The 24286-nt window shown below is 43.8% G+C and overlaps 1 protein-coding gene across 1 annotated transcript in view; it reads left to right on the plus strand.

Annotated features, from left to right (window-relative positions):
* Niban1 (niban apoptosis regulator 1) overlaps positions 1–24286 on the plus strand; it is a 154009-nt gene that overhangs the window by 99343 nt on the left and 30380 nt on the right. Inside the window, exon 6 of the mRNA XM_052737168.1 lies at positions 23339–23454. Coding sequence (XP_052593128.1) covers positions 23339–23454 — 116 coding nt within the window. The remainder of the gene's footprint in view (positions 1–23338; positions 23455–24286) is intronic.

Genomic DNA, 24286 nt, shown 5'->3' on the forward strand with positions numbered 1-24286 from the left:
CTAGATTCTGAAATTACTGGTGTACTTGCTTGCTTCCTGGAATTTTATTTAATAAAAGTAGAAGTTGGGTCTACCATTTAAAGTGGAGAAAACCAAATATGAACTTAGTTAAAGCCCTTGGGTGGCTTCTGTCACACACATTTTCAAGGACTAGTGCTTCCTGAGCACTAGAGGTAAAGCCTTGGGCTGGCCCTCAATGTGCCAGGTGAAAACCAGAACAGTCCTTCTTTTACATTCACTTTAGAGCATAGTGTCAGTTGTTCTGGAGGAAGATAAGGTCAAGCAATGGTGTGAGGGGGGGACTGGTCTCCATGTTCAAAGCTTCCACAAAGCAGACAGCGTTGGACACCTCAGCTAATAACACCTGCACGAAGAGGAGGGATCGCACCACCAAACAGGAAGTTCCTGTCACTCCTCAGAGGAAGCAGGTGCTCTTACACTGATAGAACCTGGTGAGGGATGGAGCACTCGCTGGCAAGAGGCCTAGAGGAGGAGGGAGGTCATTGACAATCAAGAATGCTGGCTCAGTTATCAGCAGTCACCTAAGGCTTCTCCTCCAGCTATAAACCCACAGTTATCGTGGATCTCACCAGAAATCTCCCTTTTGAACTCTTGTGTAACCCTAGTGGCTCTGGTTTCATACTGTAGTCCCATCCAAGGCATCTCTGAAGCTACCCTATAATCTTACTTTCACAAAGAGAGAGCAAAGGTTTCTTAGCAACGCTTAGAGATGTAAGTTGAGCCACCCAAATGGTAACTATGGCTAAGGTTCAGCCACTTGCTCGTAACGCCACTGTGAGAGGCCACAGCTATGCTCCATTCTTGCCTGGGTCTGTCTTTCTATTTTTAATAAACTCTAATTCTTGCTTCCTACCGGCATGTCCTGAAATTCTTTTGTGTGTCAAAGCCAAGGATGCAGTTTCACTGGAACTGAGGCCCTAAAAGATTAAGGGAACTCTTTAGGCTGCTGAGGACTGGCCAGTGATAGCTTAGAGTCACATTTCCATCCCTGGCCACTGACAGAAGGACACTTGACTTCTAATGGTACCTTAAGGATGGACAGTAGTGGGGCTGAGGAGATGACTCAGCTGTTAAGAGCTCTGGCCCCTCTAGAGTTCCATTCCCAGCACCCGCATGGTGGCTTACAACTGTCTGCAACTCCAGTTCCAGTTCTGGCCTCTGCTGGCACCAAGCATGCGCACAGTACTCAGGCATACCTGCAGGCAAAACCCACATACACATACAATAATTTTTTAATGAAAGAAAGAAGAATGCACAGTAGTAGTGGGAGAGGTACTAGTGCCTTTCTGACGAACTACTGCAGCACACAGAACAGGTTCAGGATGAGGACTGACCTGCCTACCTTCCGTTCTCTCCCCCTCCCTCCTTTCCTCCTCTCTTCCTCCATTGCCCGAGTCTTCCGCCAACAGATACTGACTGGGCATCTTTTTATCCCAAGCAATTGCGAGGTGTTGGGAATCCAGTTTGAATGTTACAAGCTACTAATAACAAAGAGAAACTAATTACAAGCTGAGGTGTGTGTAAACCATGTACCAAGAAGTTTCGAGAGGGGTTTGATTTAGACTGCTCTAGAGAAGGAATCTGTGAAGGAATTACACGGAATATTCGCCTGAAAACCATGTGGTCTAGGGCAACATATGTCGACATATGTGATCTGTAGGCCCAACCTGGATGTGGAACTCAGCCACACTATCTGCCCGGGTGTTCTTGCCTGCTTTTGTGAATGAAGGGCAGAGACAAATAGTCATGGTCGAAACTTCAGGACTGGCAGAGCCTGAAACGTAATGTTGTGCCTTTCACAGAAAAAGCTTGCTTACCTTAGGTCCAGAAAACATTTGAGAGGAAGAGCTATAAGCCAGCTGTGGTGGCTCATGACTAGAGCTCTAGCACTTGGGAGTCTGAGGCAGGAGGGTTGTCATAAGTTCCAGGCCAGCCTGGGCCCCAGAGTGAGACCCTACCACAAAACAAAAGAAAGAAAAGAAGAAGAAGACATACAGTATTTAGTTTGACCCAGGCATTTTGGGGCACAGTGAGTCAGTCATACACTTAGGGGGACTGAGCCATTGATGTGGAAAACAAAAACCCATTTGGAAGTGGTAGTGAGTGTCTCCTCATGAAGTGGACCTGAAGCAGGCGGAGGCATCTTCTGAAGCGAGATTGTGTATTTCAAAGGGATGTTCTCTGTGGGGAGAGGAGTGTCGGGCACAGTGGATGTAAGCTGTGTGTGTGTGTGGGGGGGGGGGGGGGGTCGGGCCATCTTGGATTCAAATCTTGACTCTAACACTAGTACCTGTGTTATTCTTCTAGCTCTTTGATGTCCTTGTGGGTAGGACAGGGACACTCAGTGCCCACTCACATGGAGCCTTCACAAATGATACAAGATTAATGTAAGGAAATCATTACTCCTGACTGACCCATAGGTCATAGGCATTATTACTAAGTACAAAAATAATTTTATGAAATAACACCTCATATCACCTTACAAAAAGGACCATTGTTTCTGCTTCATTTTCTTTTTTTTTTTTTTTTTTTTTTTTTTTGGTTTTTTCGAGACAGGGTTTCTCTGTGTAGCTTTGCGCCTTTTCCTGGAACTCACTTGGTAGCCCAGGCTGGCCTCGAACTCACAGAGATCCGCCTGGCTCTGCCTCCCGAGTGCTGGAATTAAAGGCGTGCGCCGCCACCACCGCCCGGCTCTGCTTCATTTTCTATCCTAGCCCAACATATTTTTTTTTTCATGATGTTTAATCTCAAATAAAAGTGGTAGCTTGTAAATTGGTCTAGTTTCACTCTGTTGCTGAGATAAAACACTGACCAAAAGCAACTCGGGGAGGAAAGGGTTTATTTGGGTTACATTTCCAGGTCACAGCCCATCACTGAGGGAAGCTGGGACGGGAGCTTGAAGCAGAAACCATGGAGAAACACGGCTTGCTGGCTCTCTCATAATCTCATGCTTAGGTAGCTTATATAGCTTATATACCCAAGGACCACCTATCTAGGATTGGTACCACCCACAGCAGCCTGGGCCCTCCTGCATCGAGTCATAAGTCATAACAATTGTCGGTACAAATGCCCATAGGCCAATCTGATCTAGGGAGTTTCTGAAGTGAGGATTTCTTCTCAGATGGTACCCTGCTAGGACAAGTTGATAATTAAAGCTAACTATGATATAAATTACGACTCCTCAGTCTTTTGAAGGTGATTTCATAATATTTTGAAAATTTTAGTATGTTTACAAAATTTTATTTCTCTGTAAATTCTTCCATTCCCACTCCCTGCTCTCTGCAGGGATGCACACTTCCCACTGAAATCTTACATTTATTCCCCTCTTCCTCCAGCCTTGGCATTCTTGGGTGACCCCCAATGCATGTCTTCTGCCTGGTCACCGTCTCAGGCTGCAGCCCTGAACTAATCCTGCAGCTTAAGTCCAACCCCACCGTGCACGGTAGTTCTCGGGTCCTCTCCACCTGGTTCAGGGGACTCTGTTCTTCCGGTCTTCTCTAATTTTCTGTCACTTTGTTTCCTACAGTCATTGATCTGAGCACTGCACCGTCCTCTTCCTTCAGCCCACTCTCTCCTAAAGTTCTGACTTTGATTTCTGCCTTGGAGAAGTGTGTGGCTGCTGATCGATCATGATTCTAAAAGCTATGGGTTCGATCTGAGGGTTTTGGGTGGCCCGTGGTGGAGACTGACTGCTTTGCACCCCATTGCTAACTGGCCCCTTTCCTTACCCAGACCTCAATTTCCATAGCAAAGGCATTCCCACCATTCTGTCCATGAAGCAGGCACCCAGGCCTCCCAGTTGCCTGTGGGGTATACCAACTGTGCCTAGCACATGACTCATGCACTGTGACAGTGTCACAGCATCATGAAAAGAAGCACGGCCAGGCTGAGAAAACAAAAGCCAGAGTGGGTGAAACAGAGAACAGGTAGTGGAATGTGCTCGGTTTCTGTTTTGGATCCCGTTGCCTAGTTTCCACCAGCTACAGTGCTGTTAGGGAAACAGAAATCAAGCTGGTATTCTCTCACCCTAGTGACTGTGGAAGAGGAGGCATCGAATAAGGGCACCAGAGCTGGAACTCATCTTACAGATGGTGTTTCATACCCATCATTTGAGAGATGGCGGCGGGAGGGGGGAGGCTGAGTGGCTTACCCAGGGGCGCGGAGGAAGAGGGGCATTGGTAACCGCAGAAGGCTGGGGTGTGCATGTAAGAAGTACAAAGCCAAGTGATTTCTTTTCTTTGTTTTGTTTTAAAGTGCCATATAGTATACACACATCCACACAGTTTATGTGAACACATAACTCAGACCATATCATAAAAGCTAGGCTATTTTCCTCATTCTCTCCGTCCCTCCACAAGCAATATTAAACTCTGTGTCTTCTGCATGTTTTCCCGTGTGCATGCACACATGATAAGGCTTGTTGTTTGGCCGCTGTTTTAAAAGTAAGATCATCATCTGATCCTTACTCTTCTGCCTTTGTTGTTCTTAACCAGCGCAGCCTTGGCAACTTCTTCTGGTTAACCGACATGGTTCTAACTCATTGCTCAGCAGATTATAATATTCCATGGCTTGTATTCTACACTGGTCAGCCATGCTCTTATCAATAGCCTTTCCTTTTTTTCTCACAGTGACTAAAACCTATGATTATATTAACACCCTTGTAATATGTCCTCATGTTCCTATTTCTATAAAGATGTGCCCAGGAAGTATGGTTGGTGAGTAAAGGAATTTTTAACTTAATAGAAGCTACCAGGTCAATTTTCAGCTGGACTCTAAAGCTTCACATTTCTACAGTACACAAGAGCACTCTTTACAGCATCCTGGCATTAGACTTTCTGTTCCTTTTGAGCCCTGGTAAGCTGCCAGGTTAAAAATGACTCTTCTTTATTCTGGTGGCCCTTCCCTGGCTGCCACGGGATCTGAGCATCTTACCTAGTAGTTGTCAACATTTAGACTTCCTTTTTGTGTGAATTTTCCATTTTCATTTTTACTCATTCTTTCTCCTATTGTTTTACAGAGTTCTATGAAAATGTATATATTAACCATTATATTTATATGTATATTTGTATATCTCCACTAATGACATCTTTCAAGTTCATTATTTATCTGTTACCATTAACTCATTATGCTACTATTAGCTTTTAATTAGAATATATTTTGCCATGCGAAGATGTCTAATTTTTATATAGTCAAATATGTCTATCTTTCATGTTTTTTTGATTTCCTGACTTTGCTGAGATTTTCCTTAACCTTAGATTATATAGGTAATGTTCTTGCTTATTTAAAAAATTTTTATATATATATATATATATTTAAAGTGATTTTATGTGTCTGAGTGCTTTGCCTACATGTATGATTTATGTGTCTGAGTGCTTTGCCTACACGTATGTCTATGTACCACATGTGTACCTGGTACTTGTAGGGAACAGAAGAGGACATCAGATCCCCTGGAACTAGAGTTACAGGTGATTGTAAGTTGTATATGGGTGCTGGGAATGGAACCCGGGTCCTCTGGAAGAGCAGCCAGTGCTCTTTACCACTAAGCCATCTCTCCAGCTCCCTATAGTGCTAGATTTTCACACTGAAGTCTCTCATCTGTGCAGAAATCATGTTCACATGTGATGTATGCCTGTGGTCTACTGTTTTTCCTTAAGTGGATAAACAGTTGTATCAGCACCATTTATGAAATAATATAGCTTTCCCATTGAATATTAAAATGATAAGCCTATATCTTAAGGTTAACTGGGTATTCTTTTTTACCATGTGCTTGCAATTTTGATAGATAATTTGGTAGATAATAGGTATTTATTGTGCAATATTACACCTGATATGAAAAATTTCCCCTTACAATTGATTCTTTCTTGACAATATTAAGCATAGATTCTTATTTGTTAACTCATTGTAGCTAATTAGCTCCTAATGCCTGCTGAGATTCTAATTGCAAGCTCATTAAGCTATAAATTATCTTTGAAAACAATCCAAATGATCATGTGACATAGTCTACGGGTGATGTTAGAAATTTGCATTAAAGACCAGACTCATGCTCGTGGGCTAGACCTGTCATAATGGACGTTCTCCCTGCTCTGGTAGAGCCTGAGGCTGCAGTTTGGATGTGAGTAAAAGAGGAAGAAAGTATGAGTGGCTGTAGAGAGACTACCAATGCCAGGCTCTCTTGGGTCCTTTACTCCTGGTGTGTCACCTTACACCCCCACAGCGATCACAGTTAGGTCGTTTCCGAGCTCGGGAACCCGCCCCATGGAACTCTGCTGGAGGTCTCTGCATCTGAACCAGACATAAATTAAATCTCTACTCCAGGTGGGTTGAGAGCTTCACAGCTTGGGTGTCTGAAGCAGGAAATGCTGTTTGGCGAGCAGGGGCATGGGCCTCTGTGTGCTGGGGCACAGCCCTCCCTTTGCCTTGAGTGCCTCCCACCTGCCACAGCTCAACCTATCTTGTTGTCCCACAACTACATGCCCTGTAGAGTAAGTAGCTGTGCATTCCTTTACCAACCACACATTAAGCTGTTGCTTTGTGTTTGCTCAGGGTGCTGGGGATCCAGTGGTGAACATCTATGGGCTGATTTCCCATACTCTCACTGCTATTCCTGGGTTGCTTCCTTGACTGTAGTAATATTTGCTTTTAATTTAGAATTAAATATTTGTCTTGCCTAGTACACTCACTGGTCAACTAGAAATATGGGCTTAGATGAAAAGTTTCATACTAATTTTGTCTTAATTAGAAACTCAGAATCTGTACTGATCAGAACGACATTCATTTAACAGATATTTATTGAGTGTACAGTATATGTCAAGCCTAATTAGGGGCCAAGGGCAGAAGTAGAAAATAAACCATAAATATAAATACAAATGATTCACTTAGATTAATGTAATAAATACTGTGAAAAAGAATAGATTAAGGGAGTCCAAGTCATGCTGGGGGGCAAAGGAGTGGTGGCAGGCTGGAATGTATAATGAATTGCATTAAACATACAAACTTCAATAGGGGAACTGTGCCCAGCCTAGAACTAGAAAGAAATGTCGGGTTGTAGAGATGCTGTGTTACTAATTAATTTTTTAGTTTTTTGTATGTATTTGAGTTTTGCCTGCATGTATGACAGGGTATCATGTGTGTGCCTGGTGCTCAAAATGACCAGAAAAGGGTGTCAGTTCCCCTGGAACTGGAGTTATAGATGGTTGTGAGTCACCATGTAGGTGCTGGGAATGGACCAGGGTCCTCTGGAAGAGCAGTCGGTGCTCTTAACCATTGTCCCTATCAATCCTGATTGTCTCCGGAAGGTCTCAGTTCAGCACTGTAGTCAGATTGAGTTCCACCTCACTTCTTCATAGTGGGGCCTGAACTCCACCGTATGGAGCCTCAGGGGACCTAGTCCAAGAGTATCCAACCATAGCACTCAGCTTGAGAGAAGAGTCCTGGGAAGACATCATGATTTCCCAATGATACACCCACCTGCCTTCAAGATGCTACTCGTAGAAATGCCCTCACTTGGGGCCCCAGCGACACCCGGTGTGGTAAGGAGAACTGCTTGATAATGAGAGGCCCCATGCTCTAACACGTGAAATGTGGAGAAATTAAAGCAACGTCTTCTGAACAACTTCCATTTGATTAGTTTTGATCTGTAAACCCACACTATTTAATACACAGTAGTCTTTGCCATTATCAGTAATGATAATAGGCCTGGAATAATTTATATGCTATTACAGTTATTCAATAAATAAACACTGCTGTGTTGTAGGGTAATTGAGGAGACATTAAGAGCCCATTTTAGTTCTGTAATTCCACTGTGTCTTCCTTAATCACAAAATACCACCAGGAACTATGAATACACAAGAGGCGTTTGCTGGCTTACTGACATAGAAACTCACATAGGAAGCAAATCACATGTGTTCATCTATTCAAGCCTCTGACCCATCCAGCAGGGGTGGAGGGTTGGTTGTTTTTTAATTTCCTCTTTCTCTGTTTTACCATAGGGAATCTGATCACTGAACCAATTCTTTATATAGTTCCATGGGATGTGATTACATCCTATAACCCAAAGTTTTAGCCATTCCTGACACTAGGTGCCAGAGGCACCCGAATTTATCAAACCCTTGGGCTGTTTTTCTTTTGGGTAGAGGGTAGGAGTTGGGTGAACAAGTTGTTTCTATAAATGAAGCAGGTCGTTGTAAGGCTGTATCCTGTTTGGAAATGAGCTCATCTACTACGTCCGTTGGTAGTTAGCAATTTTCTACCACCCGGAGCAGGCCTGCTATGATTCAGCACTGGGGGAAAGCCCTCAAAGTAAACTGCACCGACTCCTCACTGGCCACCAGGAGGGTCTGTAAGAGACAACAGTCAACGTCTGAAACTTGAGCCAAGCTTAACCCGCACAGGGACTTGTTACAAGTCAAGTTCCTGTTGACCCTTGAGGTGAGCTGTGCTCTTTGTGTGATGATGGATCAGAGCTTCCTTTATTGATAGAGAATAGATCCTTTTTTTAATGATGTTGTTTGAACTTCCCGGAGTGGACAGTGGTTATGTGGTCTTTCTGCCTCTGTCCCCGCTGGGATAAGCAACTACCTCTTAAACCCTGAGTTTTCCTGATCCATAAGGCAGACACTAGTCACCCATGGTCACTGAGCACTTGAAATATCCAATTGAGATATTCTGTACGTGTGAAAGTTACATCAGATACCAGAGGCTTAGTACTGAAAAAGGGTGTGAGACGTTTCCTTGATAGCACTTGTACAGTTAACCAGGCTTCTCTCTGTGACAGAACAGTTGGTGGAACAATAAGGAAGGGCTCATTTTGTTCATGATTTTAGTCCATCATGGCTAGGAGGTTGGGCCAGGACAGCTCACATCATGGCGTCAGGAAGCCGGGAGAGAGCATGCCAGTGTACATCATCCCTGTCCTTTTCCTTTCTTTTAGTCCATGTGGGCCCCTGGTCTGTGGGGTTAGTGCTGCTCACATTTAGGGCAGGTCTTCCCCGCCTTAGTCAATCCTGTCTGGAAATGTCCTCACAGATACTTTATGAACATCCCAGGCACTTTTCAAGTCAGTCAAGGTAACAATCAAGATTAAACATGGTGGGGGCTGGAGAGATGGCTCTGAGGTTAAGAGCACTTGTTGCTCTTATAGAGGACCCATCCATGTAATGGCTCACAGCCATCCTAACTCCAATTCTAGGGGATCTGATACCCTCTGCTGACCTCAACAGGTACCAGACATGCACATGGTACACATACATACAGGCTGGCAAAACATCCACACACATAAAATTAAATAAATGAATGAATGAATGAGTGAATAAAACATTATTTACTGGTTACATGTTTTAGATATTTGTGGGTTAGTGCTATGTGTTACTAAAGTTAACTTTTATCTGTTTTATTTTTAATGTGGCTACTAATAAATTTTAAATGGACTATGTAGTTCCCATCATCTGTCTATTGAATGACAGTAGACTGGAAGCTCTTTGCTTTTCCATTTCCTCTGTTAGTTCCTGCAGGAAGTCTTTAGAACCAAGTATTTGTTATCTTCTGCAGCCTGGAGAAGTGTCTGTGTGTGTGTGTGTGTGTGTGTGTGTGTGTGTGTGTGTGTGTGTGTGTGTGTGAAAAAGCTGCATGGGGAGTGAAAGAGCAAAGGATGGGAAAAGAAGCAAGTTGTTTGGGCTGAGATGCCACCTGTCACTTTAAGTAAAGAACAAAGCATAGCTAAGCACAAATTGGCTTCCCATAGGGCAGATCTGTTCTTTGTTTTAAAGTAAATAGGGTCCCCGGAAGCATGGAATCAGCAGCATTCAAATGTAACACACACACACACACACACACACACACACACACACACACACACACACAGCTCCAGCACAGACCCAAGCAAGAAGTTTTAAGAATGATTGCTGCCGGGCGGTGGTGGCGCACGCCTTTAATCCCAGCACTCGGGAGGCAGAGCCAGGCGGATCTCTGTGAGTTCGAGGCCAGCCTGGTCTCCAAAGCGAGTTCCAGGAAAGGCGCAAAGCTACACAGAGAAACCCTGTCTCGAAAAAACCAAAAAAAAAAAAGAATGATTGCCATCACTTTCCTTGGTTAACATGGATGATCAAAGACTGACCTATATATTCTAGTTGATAGTCTTGATTTGGACAAAGTGCATTTGGTTCTGTAGCATTTTGTTACAATACATTTGGTTCTATAACATTTTAGTAGTGAGGAAATTCTGGTTGAGATAGACTGTCTAATGGCCTTACAGTTACATGTCAACATATATGACAGTTTTTCTGAGAACTGGATAATTTATAAAGTTCAGTGTTTTGAATGGGTATTGAATGACTTCTCTCAGGCAGTTTATTTTTTTTGCAGAGAAAAAAGAAAAAAAAGGACATTTAAGTCATCAAGCCCGTGTGACTAAGTTAATGATTTAATGCCCTATGTGTCAGATTTACTCTAACCATGACATAGAGCGCAAAGTGACAAATTGGAATATTCTCACCGTTTTATGGGTTCATTGAATTAGACTGCCCATTTGATGAGCTCGGAGAAGGAAATAACATGAAGTGTTGTTCCAGGAGCGGAGGAGAGATCAGCAGACACCAACTGTCTGACAGAAGCATAACGGAAGGCACACCGGTCACTTAGTGCATACTTATAGCTACCCGGGTGACTTCTTACAGCCCAGAGACAGCTGAGTTTGTGGGGTGGGCAAGAAGGCAGGGGAAGAAAAGGGGCATGTAGCCTCGAGTCTAGAACGTTCTGTCCCCAAATAAGAATACAGTCATGGCAATCACTGTCTATATGATGACAAACTAACTGCCCTTTAAGAGGCTTAGTCAGCCTCTCATTTGAAATTAGACCCCCCAGAAGCAAAGTAACTTGCCTTAAGCCCCACAGTAGAAGCGGCAGTCACTACTGATTCAGGGCACTATATAAATAGGGCAGACCTTGCCCCTAAGGATGCAGTCGTAGACAGCACATAAGTTCTCCCAGTTTTATTGCAGATGATGCACGTAGACATGCTCTTCTCTGATCTCGCTCAGCTTTGGTGAAGAGCGGATGATCATCATACTTTGACAGACTTTTGTAAGAAGCCCAGAGTACTACGTGACCTCAGGGTTTGTTCTCTGCTCAAGAAGAGCTAAGCCCTGGAAGGAAGCAGTGGGGCCTTCTGAGTGAACCCCACTAAGTGGTGTCTTTAAGGAGAGGAGACAAGAGCCACCTCCTTAGGTAACTGCTAGGAGGGCTCAAGGGAGAGCCAGGCCCAAGCTCCACCTGCCTCCAGGGCGAGAAAACCATCCTTTAAGTGTGACATCCCACCCACTAATGCTAATTACTTCCTGGCTCCTGGGCACAGCCCCTGCATGTGGGGACCCTAGAATGTGCTCATGGGTACTCTCTTAGAATCTAAGGGCCAAAGTTCCATGGGACTACTTTGACTCTGGAGATGTAAAAATAGCTCATGATCATGCAGATAAGTAAATGTATGTATATATGTATCATCATCATCACCATCATCATCAATGTCATTGTGTTCTTTTGAGACAGGTCCTAGTCTAGCCCAGGCTGACTTAGAACTCACTGTATCCTACCCTGGCCTCCCAGTTCTCAGCTGTCTTCTGCCCTCAGCCTCCTGAGGGTGCCTAGCATATTTTAAATGTTTTTAAATCGACATGTATCTCCCAAAGGACAATTAATACATTTCATAAATGTGAAGTCCGGAATATAAAAATTCCCCATAACTCTTTTCATTTCTTACCTTTTCCCTTCCAGTCACTGCACATTGCTGATTCAGGATGGGTATGTCATTCTATAACTTTTGCAGTTAAAACAATCGTAGACTACTTTTCCATGACCTTCCTAGCTCAACTCTTACTTGAGTCATTCCGTCCCAGTCAGGAATTCTATCTTGTTATAAACTTGCTGTAAGCTAGTTATTTAACAAGATGTCTTTGGCCTTTCCTGAAAATAACTATAAATGCTTCAAGTTTTCACAAATCACACAGTTGAGCCCAATTGTAAAGTCGTATTAGGGGACTACTTTGTGAGACAACACATAGATACAGAGTCCCAGGCCCTCCAAAACCCCAACAGCAAAATGCTTGCCAAGTGTCCTTTGGCTTAAAGCAGTTAGGAAAATTGGTATGCTGCGTGGGATCAGCTAGCCCAGAAATTAGACACAAACTGCTCCTCGTCATGGGTCAGGAATGTAGACACTATTTTTATTGATACATGCTTGCTGGGGTTCCCATTATTTTTAAATGACCTGGTCCCTAAGAACTTAAGCCCCAAATAGTTTACCACCCCTCAAAACCTAAGGAGGACACCAGAAAGGAGCCCATGTTCTCACTTTCATGGCCAGGGCAGTCAATGGGTTCCCAGGCACTAGGGCTATCATTCCTTCCTTTTTCTTAAGAAGGAAGGAGAGGATGGGTTGATTGAAGTTTTCAGGTCTTTGGGAGAAAGTTATAAATAAGGAAAGTGAAATATATTACCCTAGATAAGGTGGACCATGGTTACAAGTTTTAAGTAAGGTTAGGTCCATTTTGAAGTTGAGTCTGTATCAGGCCAGAAATTCGTTGTCTGCCTAATATTTTTATTCTCACTTGATGGCTTGATAGAATGAGTTATTTATTGCTATGACCCTGGGCAGGGATATAAATTTCTTTGCTTCTCAGATTTTCCCATTTTTTCCCTAGAATGATTACGTCTGGCTGGCCTGCCTCATGAGATTGCTATGGGAATCAAATGAGCTGTTGTAAACTGTAAAATCTGATAAGTTCAAGGTAGATGCCGCTATTCATCATCGGTAATGACGATGCTTGACTACTGCCAGATAGCGTCAAAAGACTGTGCTGGGCCCTGTGGGTGTGTCGGGCTAGGATTTGATGGAGCGATGCCAATTCATGCCAGTGATCCATTCTCTGAAATCAACCTGGTCCAGTCATTACACTGCACTGCCGGCTTCTGCTTGTGAAAAGTGTGCTCTCATGAGTGTGGCTAAGACTTCAGTGTCCTGGGTTCACAAGTCTTAGAATTGGTTGGGAAGACTCCGTCCGACATCTCCTGTGCTATTGTGATACATTATACTAGTTTGTAAGTAGCCATTTCCAGGAACCAGATAAAGTTCTAATATGGATAAAGACCAGTCCGTGGCCAGGAGAGAATCTTCCCTGTTTATTTAAAAATACAGGTATGCATTACATTTTGTCCAGGTTGTATGGTAAAGGTTTGCCTGCAGGGAGTTAGCCACACCACTTTCCACAATGTCACAGAGAAGCGGATGACTCAGTTTCTGTGGTTTGGGGCGGAAAGGCAACCTGAGTGTGTGCGTCACCACACCTGCCTGAAAACACATTTGATGGTAGACACTTTGAAAGTCACCTTTTCAAAAGGGAATGAGATCATTTTCATTCGCTTTGCTGGGGTTTGGAGGCATCTCCCGAGTGACTGTCCGAGTCTCCAGTGCCGGTTTTGAACTTCCACAAACCTGCTCACGCAGCCATCTTTGTGTGTCCACAGAAAGCCATCGATTCTGTCATTTTCCTCTTGGCTTTGCTCCGTCCAGGTAGTCAAGTCCCATAGTGTGATAAATGAACTCATGCCCATGGAAAGCATTGTGATGCATCTCACCTTCAGACCACAGCGGGCTTCATGGAATTCAGAAAGAGGAAACTATGACAGCACCCATATTGTTTGGATGAGGCTGGACATGGGCCATTTTTATTTTTTACGGCTTTGTAAAAAAAAAAAAGTTAAAGCAAAGGGAACTGAGATCATTTATCCTAGAGAAGAGTAGGCTGCTGTCACATACGGGATCGTGACCGCATATCTACAGCACTCACAAAAAGGGAAAATGAAATTAACCAGGATTATAGCTGAGGATTTATGTCTAGTCAGTGACTGCTTCTGAGGTGGTGGTGGGGGAGTTTCATGGGTTTAAAATGGTGTCTTTTGACCTTTCCCAAGTGGTTACCATTTGTCCATATATTCTCAGATAAATCTCAGCCTTGTACCATTTTTATTTTTTTATTTTTTTTTGGTTTTTCGAGACAGGGTTTCTCTGTGTAGCTTTGCGCCTTTCCTGGATCTCGCTCTGTAGACCAGGCTGGCCTCGAACTTACAGAGATCCGCCTGCCTCTGCCTCCCGAGTGCTGGGATTAAAGGCGTGCGCCACCACCGCCCGGCCTTGTACCATTTTTTAAATACTAATTTTAAATACTAATTTGTAAGTTTTCATTTGTATTAAATGGATGACAGCTGGCCAAAAAGGACATTTCTTAACTTGATGCTGATGAGGGAACAAGGTCATTAAGACCCTGAATATTCAAGCATCAGATTTTTCTATACCTGTTTCTTCTGTTATTCATCCCTCCCCCCTCATATGTGTCTGTAAACCACCGCAACAGAATCACCCTGGCTCCAGTCCCAGACCTGCTGGACCACTGTTGGGAATTCTATCCATTGGTGCTTCTAATGTGTGAGAATCACACTCCCAGTGCTGCAGCAGAACGCTTCTCTAAGTGTGTCCCTGAGCCGCAGCATGAGTGAGCTCCACCTAGACGCATATTAGATATGCAAACTCTGGGCCCCATCTTGGGTCCACCAAGTCAGAACCTGTGGGGGTGGAGTGTCCAGCAACGTATTAGGGTACAAGTCATTAGGGTACATTGATGCTCACTGACATCTGGGGGCACAGGTGGAGCTCCATTCCTTCCATGGCTCTTTAAAGCAGTAAGGGAGGGACTCATTAAGACACTCTCATTATTGGCATCTCTTGGGTTTTGTCTGTAACCTGAAACTTCTGATTAGAAGGAACCTTATAGGAGATTTAGTCTAATACTCATTCAACCATTTTAATCCCTCTCTTCCTCTTTCTTTGATCATCTGATAAATCCTCTGCACCGGGAACTGAGGAAGCCGAGATTAATACAGAGAGCAGCCCTAATCTTCCCAGAGCTTACAGAGACATACCTGACATGATCATACTAGCTATGAAGTGATCATTGCCATGATGGGGAGACTGTGTTGCCACAGAGGATTTACTAAAGGGATCTGAGTGAATCTTCTACAAAGTAACTGAGCCGTGACAGAGCATTTCCCCACTGGAGAATTCTTGACAGCCTGCTGGGACCCAGTTGACTTTAAGATCAGTTTAGGTGTTAGAAATTCATTCCTTAGGTTGAGTTAGAGTCAGCCATGCTCTGTGAACTCTTGCCCGTCCTGACTCGAGGATCTGAATCTACATGGAGCAAGGCCAGAGTTCTTACAGCAAATCTTCACAGTCACCAGGATTCCTTCACTCTGGATTTCACTCTCTAAGGCCGTGAGATTCTGCATTCTTTCAGTCAAATTCAGAAATACTCTGCCTTTTCTTTCTTTATTTAAAAATATTTGCAACATATTTTTGGGTGCTCTGCAAGAGAGGATAGTATAGAATGATAAACTTGGAAGAGCAAATCTCAGAGTCTACTAATGACTTGGCTGTTTCCCACAGGACTGAAGCCCAGCTTCCCTCGCTTTGTGGATGACCGTGTTAGACCTCTCACACTGCTCTCATAGATACTCAGAAACCCAGGCTTAGGGGCAGCCTTCAAAATTTATTCTTCACAATTGTCTTACCTTAAGTGCGCATCTGAGGATAGGATTTCCTCTGCTTGTAGAATGTTCAAATGTGCACATATATACAACTGTCCATTATATGCCACAAACATAGAAGAAATTAAAGATTAGAATTTCACAAAAAAGAATTGACTTACCAGTCTTTTGTTGTGAACCTACAATGTGTGGGGCATGTGGCACTTAATTTTGTGCTTGTGGTTTTGGTGTAAGTTCTAAGTTCATTTATCCATATTTTATTTTAGATTCAGATTCTGTAACCTAGTAGAGGTTTGGAGACCTTGGAGTTAAAAACTTTCTCCATTTTGTCTTATATCCTCAGGGCCTACCCCAGTTTATGGTATGTTGATAGGTAAATAAGATCTGATATTTGATGTATAAGATAGCTAGATAGATGTATACATTTCCAAGGAATTGACATTGCATTAGGGTGCTCGACAGATTTCCCTCCAGGAAGTCAACAATCTCAGCTCTTTAACAAGCACCCGTCATTTATTTTAACTGATTTTGCTGGTCCATTTGCATTATCTTGGGTGTGCCAATCAAAATCATGCAAGCTGTTGGCAAGTGCCTTGCTAAAATCTAGACGCAGGATGTCTTCAACAGCCTTCTAATCACCCAATCTGAAGGAAGGGAGGCCAGTCTGCCTTCCCTTGTTCTAAAGACCGCCATTTCCTTTTCGCTGTTGAGTCTTTTGGGTTTTATTGACAAGTCAAGAATTCACGAGATGACTGGGTATGGCTCATCTATGTGGTTTTCTTCTGTGTGGTTAAAAGTTGTCTCAAAATAATTTTTCTTCACTATACTTTTTTCCCCTGCATTTGTTGAGAAGTATTCCATCTCCTCTGAGGGAGTTCTGAGGTTTTGTATTCTTACCCAGATCAACTGACACTGGATTCTGAAATGTGTACATATATTCCTGATGTGTTCATCTTCTATGCCTAATGGGCCCATGTCCACTAACTAGCACACAGATGATGTGAGTAATTGACTTATATTTTAGTCTAACAGTTTTCTAAGATGTCTTTCAGGGATGTCTGGTAATTTAGCAATCTTCTTCTTGTTCCCTGGGGTTAGCCCCTATAATGTAATAAAGGATGTTAGTCACATAGAAATAGTGTTTAAAGTAAAAAACATTCACCCCCATTTTATTAGAGTGGAAACCAACCATTATTAATTCTAGTAAGGAAATTTATGTTTATTTTGCTTTAATTTTAGCAATATTTGTTCGTGGTCTGTTTAGATCTTGATTAGATCAGTTTCAAAGTGAGAAGTCTAGGATAGATAAACCTGCCATAGAATCAAAGTTCTGAATTACATGGTTCTAAACTTTGGACGAAACACCCCTTGAAAATAACTTCAAACATTAATCTCTCTCTCTCTCTCTCTCTCTCTCTCTCTCTCTCTCTCTCTCTCTCTCTCTCACACACACACACAGACTTGGAAGACTACAAGAGCTGTGAGATGGAGAAGAGTGCTGTTAACTTGGCTCTTCAATCTCCTTTCTTATATGAAAGGTATAGTTTAGGGGCTCTCCTCCTCATCCCCCTCCCTTCCTCCCTCCCTCCCTCCCTCTCTCCCTCTCTCTCTCTCTCTCTCTCTCTCTCTCTCTCTCTCTCTCTCTCTCACTCACGCGCGCGCGCGCACACACACACACACATACATGCACACACGCATACACATGCACACACATGTGCGCACACACGGTGGGGCGTGAAATGCATGCAGCATTATGAAAATCTGAATGAGAAGTTTGGGTTGCATCCACATCCGTTTCATGTTATGATAATCAAAAAATGTGTCTTCGTGGGATAGAAACTGGGAAAAGAACATGCAAGGCTCTTCCTGTATCATTTGTATTTGTATAAATATATATTATATAGAACATACATTACATCATGGTGTGTGAATCCAGAATTATCTCAGAGTGGTTTGGAAGCGTTAAATCACAAAGTGTTAGAAAAGTGTCTGGAGGTGAGCGGGCCTTGCTTGTCCATGAGCTAACTCAGAAGCTCAGGCCCTAATCTTTGTAAAAAATCCCTTTGTGGGGATTTTATGAGACAGTTTCTAATCCAGGGGAGTGACTCCATAGATCTTGGTCATCTTGGCTGCACACTTTTTCTTCCTTGTTCTAGGAAGAACACTAGGGCAAGGAGCTGGCCCAGGAGGGCACTATGAACGGGCACCGAGGCTAGTTTAAAGTGTCTGTGGTAAGGGGAACCATAGCAGCCCGGGAGTAACGCTGTTACATAACTTGCCCAAATCGCTAGGCAGATCAGTTAACAGGTTATCCATAAAATAGAATAACAAGGCAGCTTCCAAGCCCAGATCTGGCCCAGCCTGGCCGGAGACACAGCATATAGCGACTCCATAGGCCTGGGAGCTTTGGGGTTTCGGTTAACTCAGGCATGTTATAAATCTGTACAAGTGGAAAAAAACAAAAATGATGTCTCTCTGGCTGGCCCCCTGAATAACTATCCCCAAGAGGCCTAGAAAAGCACAGCTTCCCTTGCAAAATCCTCAATCATTTCTCTCACATACGAGTTTTCCATGCAGCTGCATGGATGAGGACCTAGGCAGAGACCAAGGAGGGCCGTGCTTCCTAGACGTCTTTTGGCCCTGGGGATACTGAGTGTTGAATGAATGGCTGCAATGTGTCTCCCACATGTCTCCGAAAACGCTTATAGTTTCCCAGGGTTTGTCTGTGCCCTGGACTTTAGGAACATTTTTACCGGTGAATTGGATAGAAACAAAGAAGGCAAATTTAGCCAATTTTCTGGTTCTTGGATGAAAGGGGATATGAGACAGAATTATGATTTTTAAATGGTTTGGCAAGTGTGGCTGATCACAGCAAGTTGTCACTTAATATGGCTACGCTTTAAAGGCCGTTCTAACGTCAAAAGTGGAAGTGCAAGTTAGGAGACGCTTAGGCTGGCAAAAGTTTCAGATGAAAAACATTTATGGATTTTATTGGATGTCAAGAAAGGTATGAGTCACCCGGATGCTGTGGCTGCGTTAAAGAAGAAACCAGAAAAGGGGCAGGGGACTATCCCATGTGTTGGGGTGAGTTCTAGAGCCAAGAGGATGATGAATTAGAGTTGCTCACCGAGGAGAAAAGAGGGTCAGATTCAAAAGATCCAAGGGGTAAATTCTTTAAAGAGTGGTCAAAGGAAAATCAGTCCACTCAGTGGATGCCTGGCATTTAGCCCTGCCATATGGAAAAGGAGTAATGGCAATTAATTGACTCTGAAAGAGGGGAATTTGGTGGTGGTGGTGGTGGTGGTGGTGGTGGTGGTGGTGGTGGTGGTGGTGGTGGTGGTGGTGGTGTGCATGGAAACATAATGGCTTGAAAGACGGAAAAAATTTAATTTTTTTTTTGGGGGGGTGTTTCGAGACAGGGTTTCTCTGTGTAGCTTTGCGCCTTTCCTGGAACTCTCTTGGTAGCCCAGGCTGGCCTCGAACTCACAGAGATCCGCCTGGCTCTGCCTCCTGAGTGCTGGGATTAAAGGCGTGCGCCACCACCGCCCGGCCAAATTTAAATTTTAAAATAATTAGAGCAGTTCAGAAGCAGAAAGAACCATTTCATTAAATTTTGAGCTTTCCGTCACTAGAACTGTTTGAGAGCACAGCTCTGGCATTCTGAAGGCTCTCAGCACTAGAGTTCATGGTCGGGGACCAGTGAGATCACTCCTGCTTCTCGAAGTCTACGATTTAAGTGTGAATGCCAAGGTCACGCAGGACCCGCCAGAGCCGAGTTTTCAGCTGGTGGCTCTGACTCTGACCAGCTGTATGACCTTCAACTAAGAAAGCTCCTACAGTGGTGGGGGACCTCCACCCCCAGTTTCTTCATCTGGCTTCAACAAATGCTGCCTCAGTTGCTCCTTGGTACATCTGGCCCCTTGTATAGCCTTACAGCTCGTGGGAAAAGGAAGTTTCTGGCCTGCTTGCTACCTGCCATAAGTCTTCCTGCAGAGGGAAAGCTTTGTGGAAGAGCCCAAGCCACTGACGCTGGAGGCCAGGGAACTAAACTCTCGCTTGCTCATTGAGCGGGACAGAGGGCAGCTGCGCAGCTGCAGTGTGTTCCCTGGAGAAGGCCAACAGGAAGCTGACCACACAACTTGGTCGTCTGCCTTCTCTAAACACCTGTACTGACTTCAGCTCTGCCTCTTGAAACAGCCCGACAGAAACGGAGGTCGTTTTACAACTGCGCCGCACAGCTCTGTCTTTGGCAAACTTCATTCTCTATTTGCTTAGTGAGCTGGCGATTGCTTTTGGAGTTTTGCTTATGATCACCAGAACAGACACAGAGAATCTTACTCTGTGGCAGATTTCTTCTCTAAGTTTTTCATAAATCAACTTGTTTAATTAGCTTATCGGTTGAAAATCTAATGACAAATAGGCAGCATAGATCTTTCTCGCACTATAAAAAGGGGAAAGCTAAAATTTTCCTTTGTCCTAATGACGAGAGAGCTCTTTATCTCCCGGATTCCATTGTTGGCCAACTGTGGCTTCTTTTGTGGCCCATTTTGTCCTTGTCCCTTTCTTCTCTGCCTGAGGTAAGGGTGTCATTCTCACACTGTTGCATGCTTGCTTTATGACATTCCTTTTTTGACTTTTGTCTAAAGCTAATATCATAGTCTCCAAAGCTTAATTCCTTCCATTTCCCCCCTAAAGACCTTTAACATATACTTATCGGTACACATGTTAGTTTGCTCTGATACAGACACAGAAGGCCGTGGACAGTTTATGAAATATCTCCCACAGTTACTGAGGTCAGCTGGGGGAAGAAGTAAGAGGAGCTGGGCTGCTTGTAAAGCCCTGAGGAATCTAAACCTTCGTTCCTTGGCGGGCAGATCTGGCCATACTCACCCGATCCAAATACAGAGTCACATTTTCTCCCCATCTCTTTGTTTCCTGAGATTGGAAATGAAAACAGCTGTTAAAAATAAGAGCACATGAGTCATCTCGAGCCTCCACATGATAATTACAGTTTCCATTTCACTCGGTCCAGTCCTTCCCAGCGTGCTGAGCCCGGGATCACAGTCCCACTGTGGGGAGAGCCCCGCAGCTGGCACTGGCAATTGTATAGGACGACCTTCATTTTCATTTTCTAATCCTCTGAGGCTAAACACTGAATGAGCTGCCAAGCCAAGAAAAATAACAAGAAAGAAGATATTTCAGTTTGAAAACTTGATTTGTGGGGCAGGCCATTTTTCCAATTTTCCCTTTGGAGCAAAACTCTGTGTTGATGTTAGAAATGTTGGTTCCTCTTCTGTGATCTTGAAGGTGTCTCTCTTCGGCTTTGTGGCACCCTGACTAGGAAGACTCTTTAACTCTTGTAGATGCTGTGTTTCTTCTTGTAAGTGCCTGGTGCTTTATAAGCTAGATTACCAACCTCACAGAAGGTAATCCTCAATCTGCCAGTTGGCTGCCACCTGCCAGGACAGACTGAGTCTCTTAAGTCATGCCCAGTCCCCAAAACAACCATTTAACCTCGACTGAGTAATTCTGCTGGTCTAACGCTAAGGTGCCACCCCTCCCAGCAGAGAGCCAGCTGCCTTCATTCATATTTGCAGATTATAGATTATATAGAGACTACAGTTTCCAGCAAGAGAGCTGTGAGCCATTTTGTAGTGGAAGCTTGCCCTTTAACCACCCTGTATTTCCCCCTTCTAGGAGTGGATTTCTTTATGATTTGATTAGGGGTGTGTGTGTGTGTGTGTGTGTGTGTGTGTGTGTGGTCATGAAACTTATCAAATTTAGGACTAATACATGCTACGTAAACTCTCCACCACTGAGTTGTACTCCCAGAAGTGCCTGGTTAGAGAATTTTTGAATTTATATGCATTGATTGATTGATTGATTGTGGAGGTATGTGTGCCATGGTATAGGACAGAGGACAACTTGTAAGAGTTGGTTCTTTCCTTCTACCATGTATATGTCTCAGGGATTGAACTCAGATCATCAAACTTGATGGCTGTCTTAGTTTGGGTTTCTACTGCTGTGAAGAGACGCCATGACCGTGGCAACTCTTATAAAGGAAAAACATTTAATTGTAGTGGCTCCCTTACAGGTCAGAGGTTTAGTCCATTGTCATCATGGTAGGACACAGCGACTGGGAGTATGGCAGCATGTAGGCAGACATGGTGTTGGAGAGGGAACTGAGAATTCTTACATCTTGACTCTTGGGCAAGAGGAAGTGATTCTGAGACACTGGGTGTGGTTTGAGCATATATGAGACCTCAAAGCCCACCTCCATAGTGACACACTTCCTCTATCAAGGCTATACCTACTCCAACAAGGCCACACCTCCTAATAGTGCCACTCCCTTTGGGGGGCCATTTTTTTTTCAAACTACCATAGTGGCAAACACCTTTGCCCTCTGAACCATCTGGCTGGTCCAAGATTATTTTTAAAGTTCATTTCCCACATGAAAATCTCTACAATTCTGTTACATTTCCTCCTCCAAGAGCTAGTTTTAGCTGGTGTGGTGACACATGCCTGTAATTCCAGCACTCAGGAGGTTGGGACAGGATTGTGAGTTCTAAGTGTGCCTGGGCTACAGAGTGAGTCTCTCAGCAAACCCTAAACAAAAACAAAAACAAAACAAAACAAAACAAACAAACAAAAAAAACAATAAAAACCTCAAAACAAACCAAAAGAAAAAAACAACCACAAGCTAGTTTTATGTGTTGGGAAAGAAGACACATAGTATGACTTATGGAATTCTGGGTAGGTTATTCAGTCCCAGGTCCCAGCTCCATATCTTAAATCCTACCACTGAACAGTCACTCCTTTCTGGTGATATATTATTTATCAGCTATAACACCATTAAAAAGTAATATTTTAGCCAGACAGTGGTAGCACATGCCCTTAATCCTAGCACTTGGGAAGCAGAGGCAGGCGGATCTCTGTGAGTTCTAGGCCAGCCTGGGCTACACAGAGAAATCTTGTCTCCAAAAAAAAAAAAAAAAGCCATATTTTTTAAGGGACAAGCTCATCAAGTTAGGACATGTAATGTAATGATTAGAAGCAGGCTTAAAGTCAGATGCCTACCCCAGGTTTACCTGGATCCTCTGCTCACTCTCTGTATGACCACAGGCAGTCAGTTCAGCTTTCTGTGCCTTGTCAGCCTCGTCTGTCAAATGAGGTGATAACCATGCTTTCCTCTGGGATTTTTGTCAGTTCTCAATGAAATAGGTGATGTGCTTAAATAAACAGCATCCTGCTCTGTGTCATCAATTAGCACTTTCATTTACATAAATTAGCATTCTATATAGACGTGCTTTTGACAGAAAGGGCTGATGTCAGCTCACAGAGAAATGGGACGTTAGCTTGGGTTCAGATGCACCGCTAATGGATTGTCATACGAGGGTTAGTTATTGGTGGCATGCAATCACTGGGTGCCTGGAGGAAGCATTTGAGGCATTCGAGGGAGGGAGAAAGAGGGAGAGAGAGGTTGGGGGAAGGTGGTGGTGGTCCTGATCACTTTGCTCAGTAAGTGATGGAATCATCAGCTTGGACAGTGAGTAAGCAGTGTGATCTACAACTGCAGATGTGTAGCTAATGGACGACTTACTTAGCTTTCTGTGTTCTCATAATTTTGTGCCTTGTAATAAAAAATGGTTTTTCCTTGGACTTGAAGAACCACAGAAAAATGCAAAACAGCATTTCTCTTCATTCAATGCCCCTCTTTCTCTTTTTTTAGATTACATGAAGCAGACGACATTTGAAGCCCAAGCCTTTTTAGAAGCTGTGCAGTTCTTCCGGCAGGAGAAGGGTCACTATGGCTCCTGGGAGATGATCACTGGGGATGAAGTCCAGGTAATATGGGGCTCCGAGCTATGGATCCTCTATCTGTGGAGTAGGAGGCCATTTAACGAGTGAGCCTCAGAAAGCTGCATGAATAGAAGTTGTGGGTCCCAAGCTATGTCCCCCTGTTGTCTAAGAGCATCTTGTTAGTAAGTTGTTGGGTACCTAACATGAAGACCAGCAGACCTGGCATTCAGCAGGGTAGCCCACAATAAATGTGCAAAGCCAGATGTTTGCTTACAATAGTGGACATGCTCTTGGTTGTTTTAAGAGTATGAGTCAAAGGCTTCCCCTCTCTCTGTGTTGAGTATGTTTATACACATCCACATATTGTTTGATGGGTCATGGGTGCTGCAGTAGAGAGAGACGCTCACCAAGATGCTAAGCCTTCATTTTCCAAAGGAGCAGGGGGACACAGCCTTCTTGGAAAAGACTGACAACCAGCTAGCTCACTCCAGTTACTTATTGAAACATATACAAGGTTAATAGGGAATGGGAAAGGTTCCAACTACCAAAGTCATCTTGCTTTTGCTGCCCGTGAGAGCAGACAACCCACACACATCTCAGTCCCTTTTGATCATGCCTAGCTGTAATCAAAAGTAAGAACCCCAGGTCTGCCAGAAATGTCTTAGGACCAAGATCGGTGCAGCTGCAAGCTCTCACGTAGCACCAAGTGCAGATTCTCCAGAGAGTCAACATGTCTTCAAGGTTTAACAAGTCTCAAAACAATTTCTCAGCCTCTACTATTAACCCAAACATAGCGAAGGCTTTGCTGAAACATTTCACTCAAAGCCAGACACAAAGTCTTTATTATACATGTCACTTAAAGCCAGACATAAAGGCT

Source organism: Peromyscus californicus, unplaced genomic scaffold, assembly GCF_007827085.1.
Source record: "Peromyscus californicus insignis strain IS unplaced genomic scaffold, ASM782708v3 Scaffold_14__1_contigs__length_90479793_seg_2, whole genome shotgun sequence".
Lineage (NCBI taxonomy): Eukaryota > Metazoa > Chordata > Mammalia > Rodentia > Cricetidae > Peromyscus > Peromyscus californicus.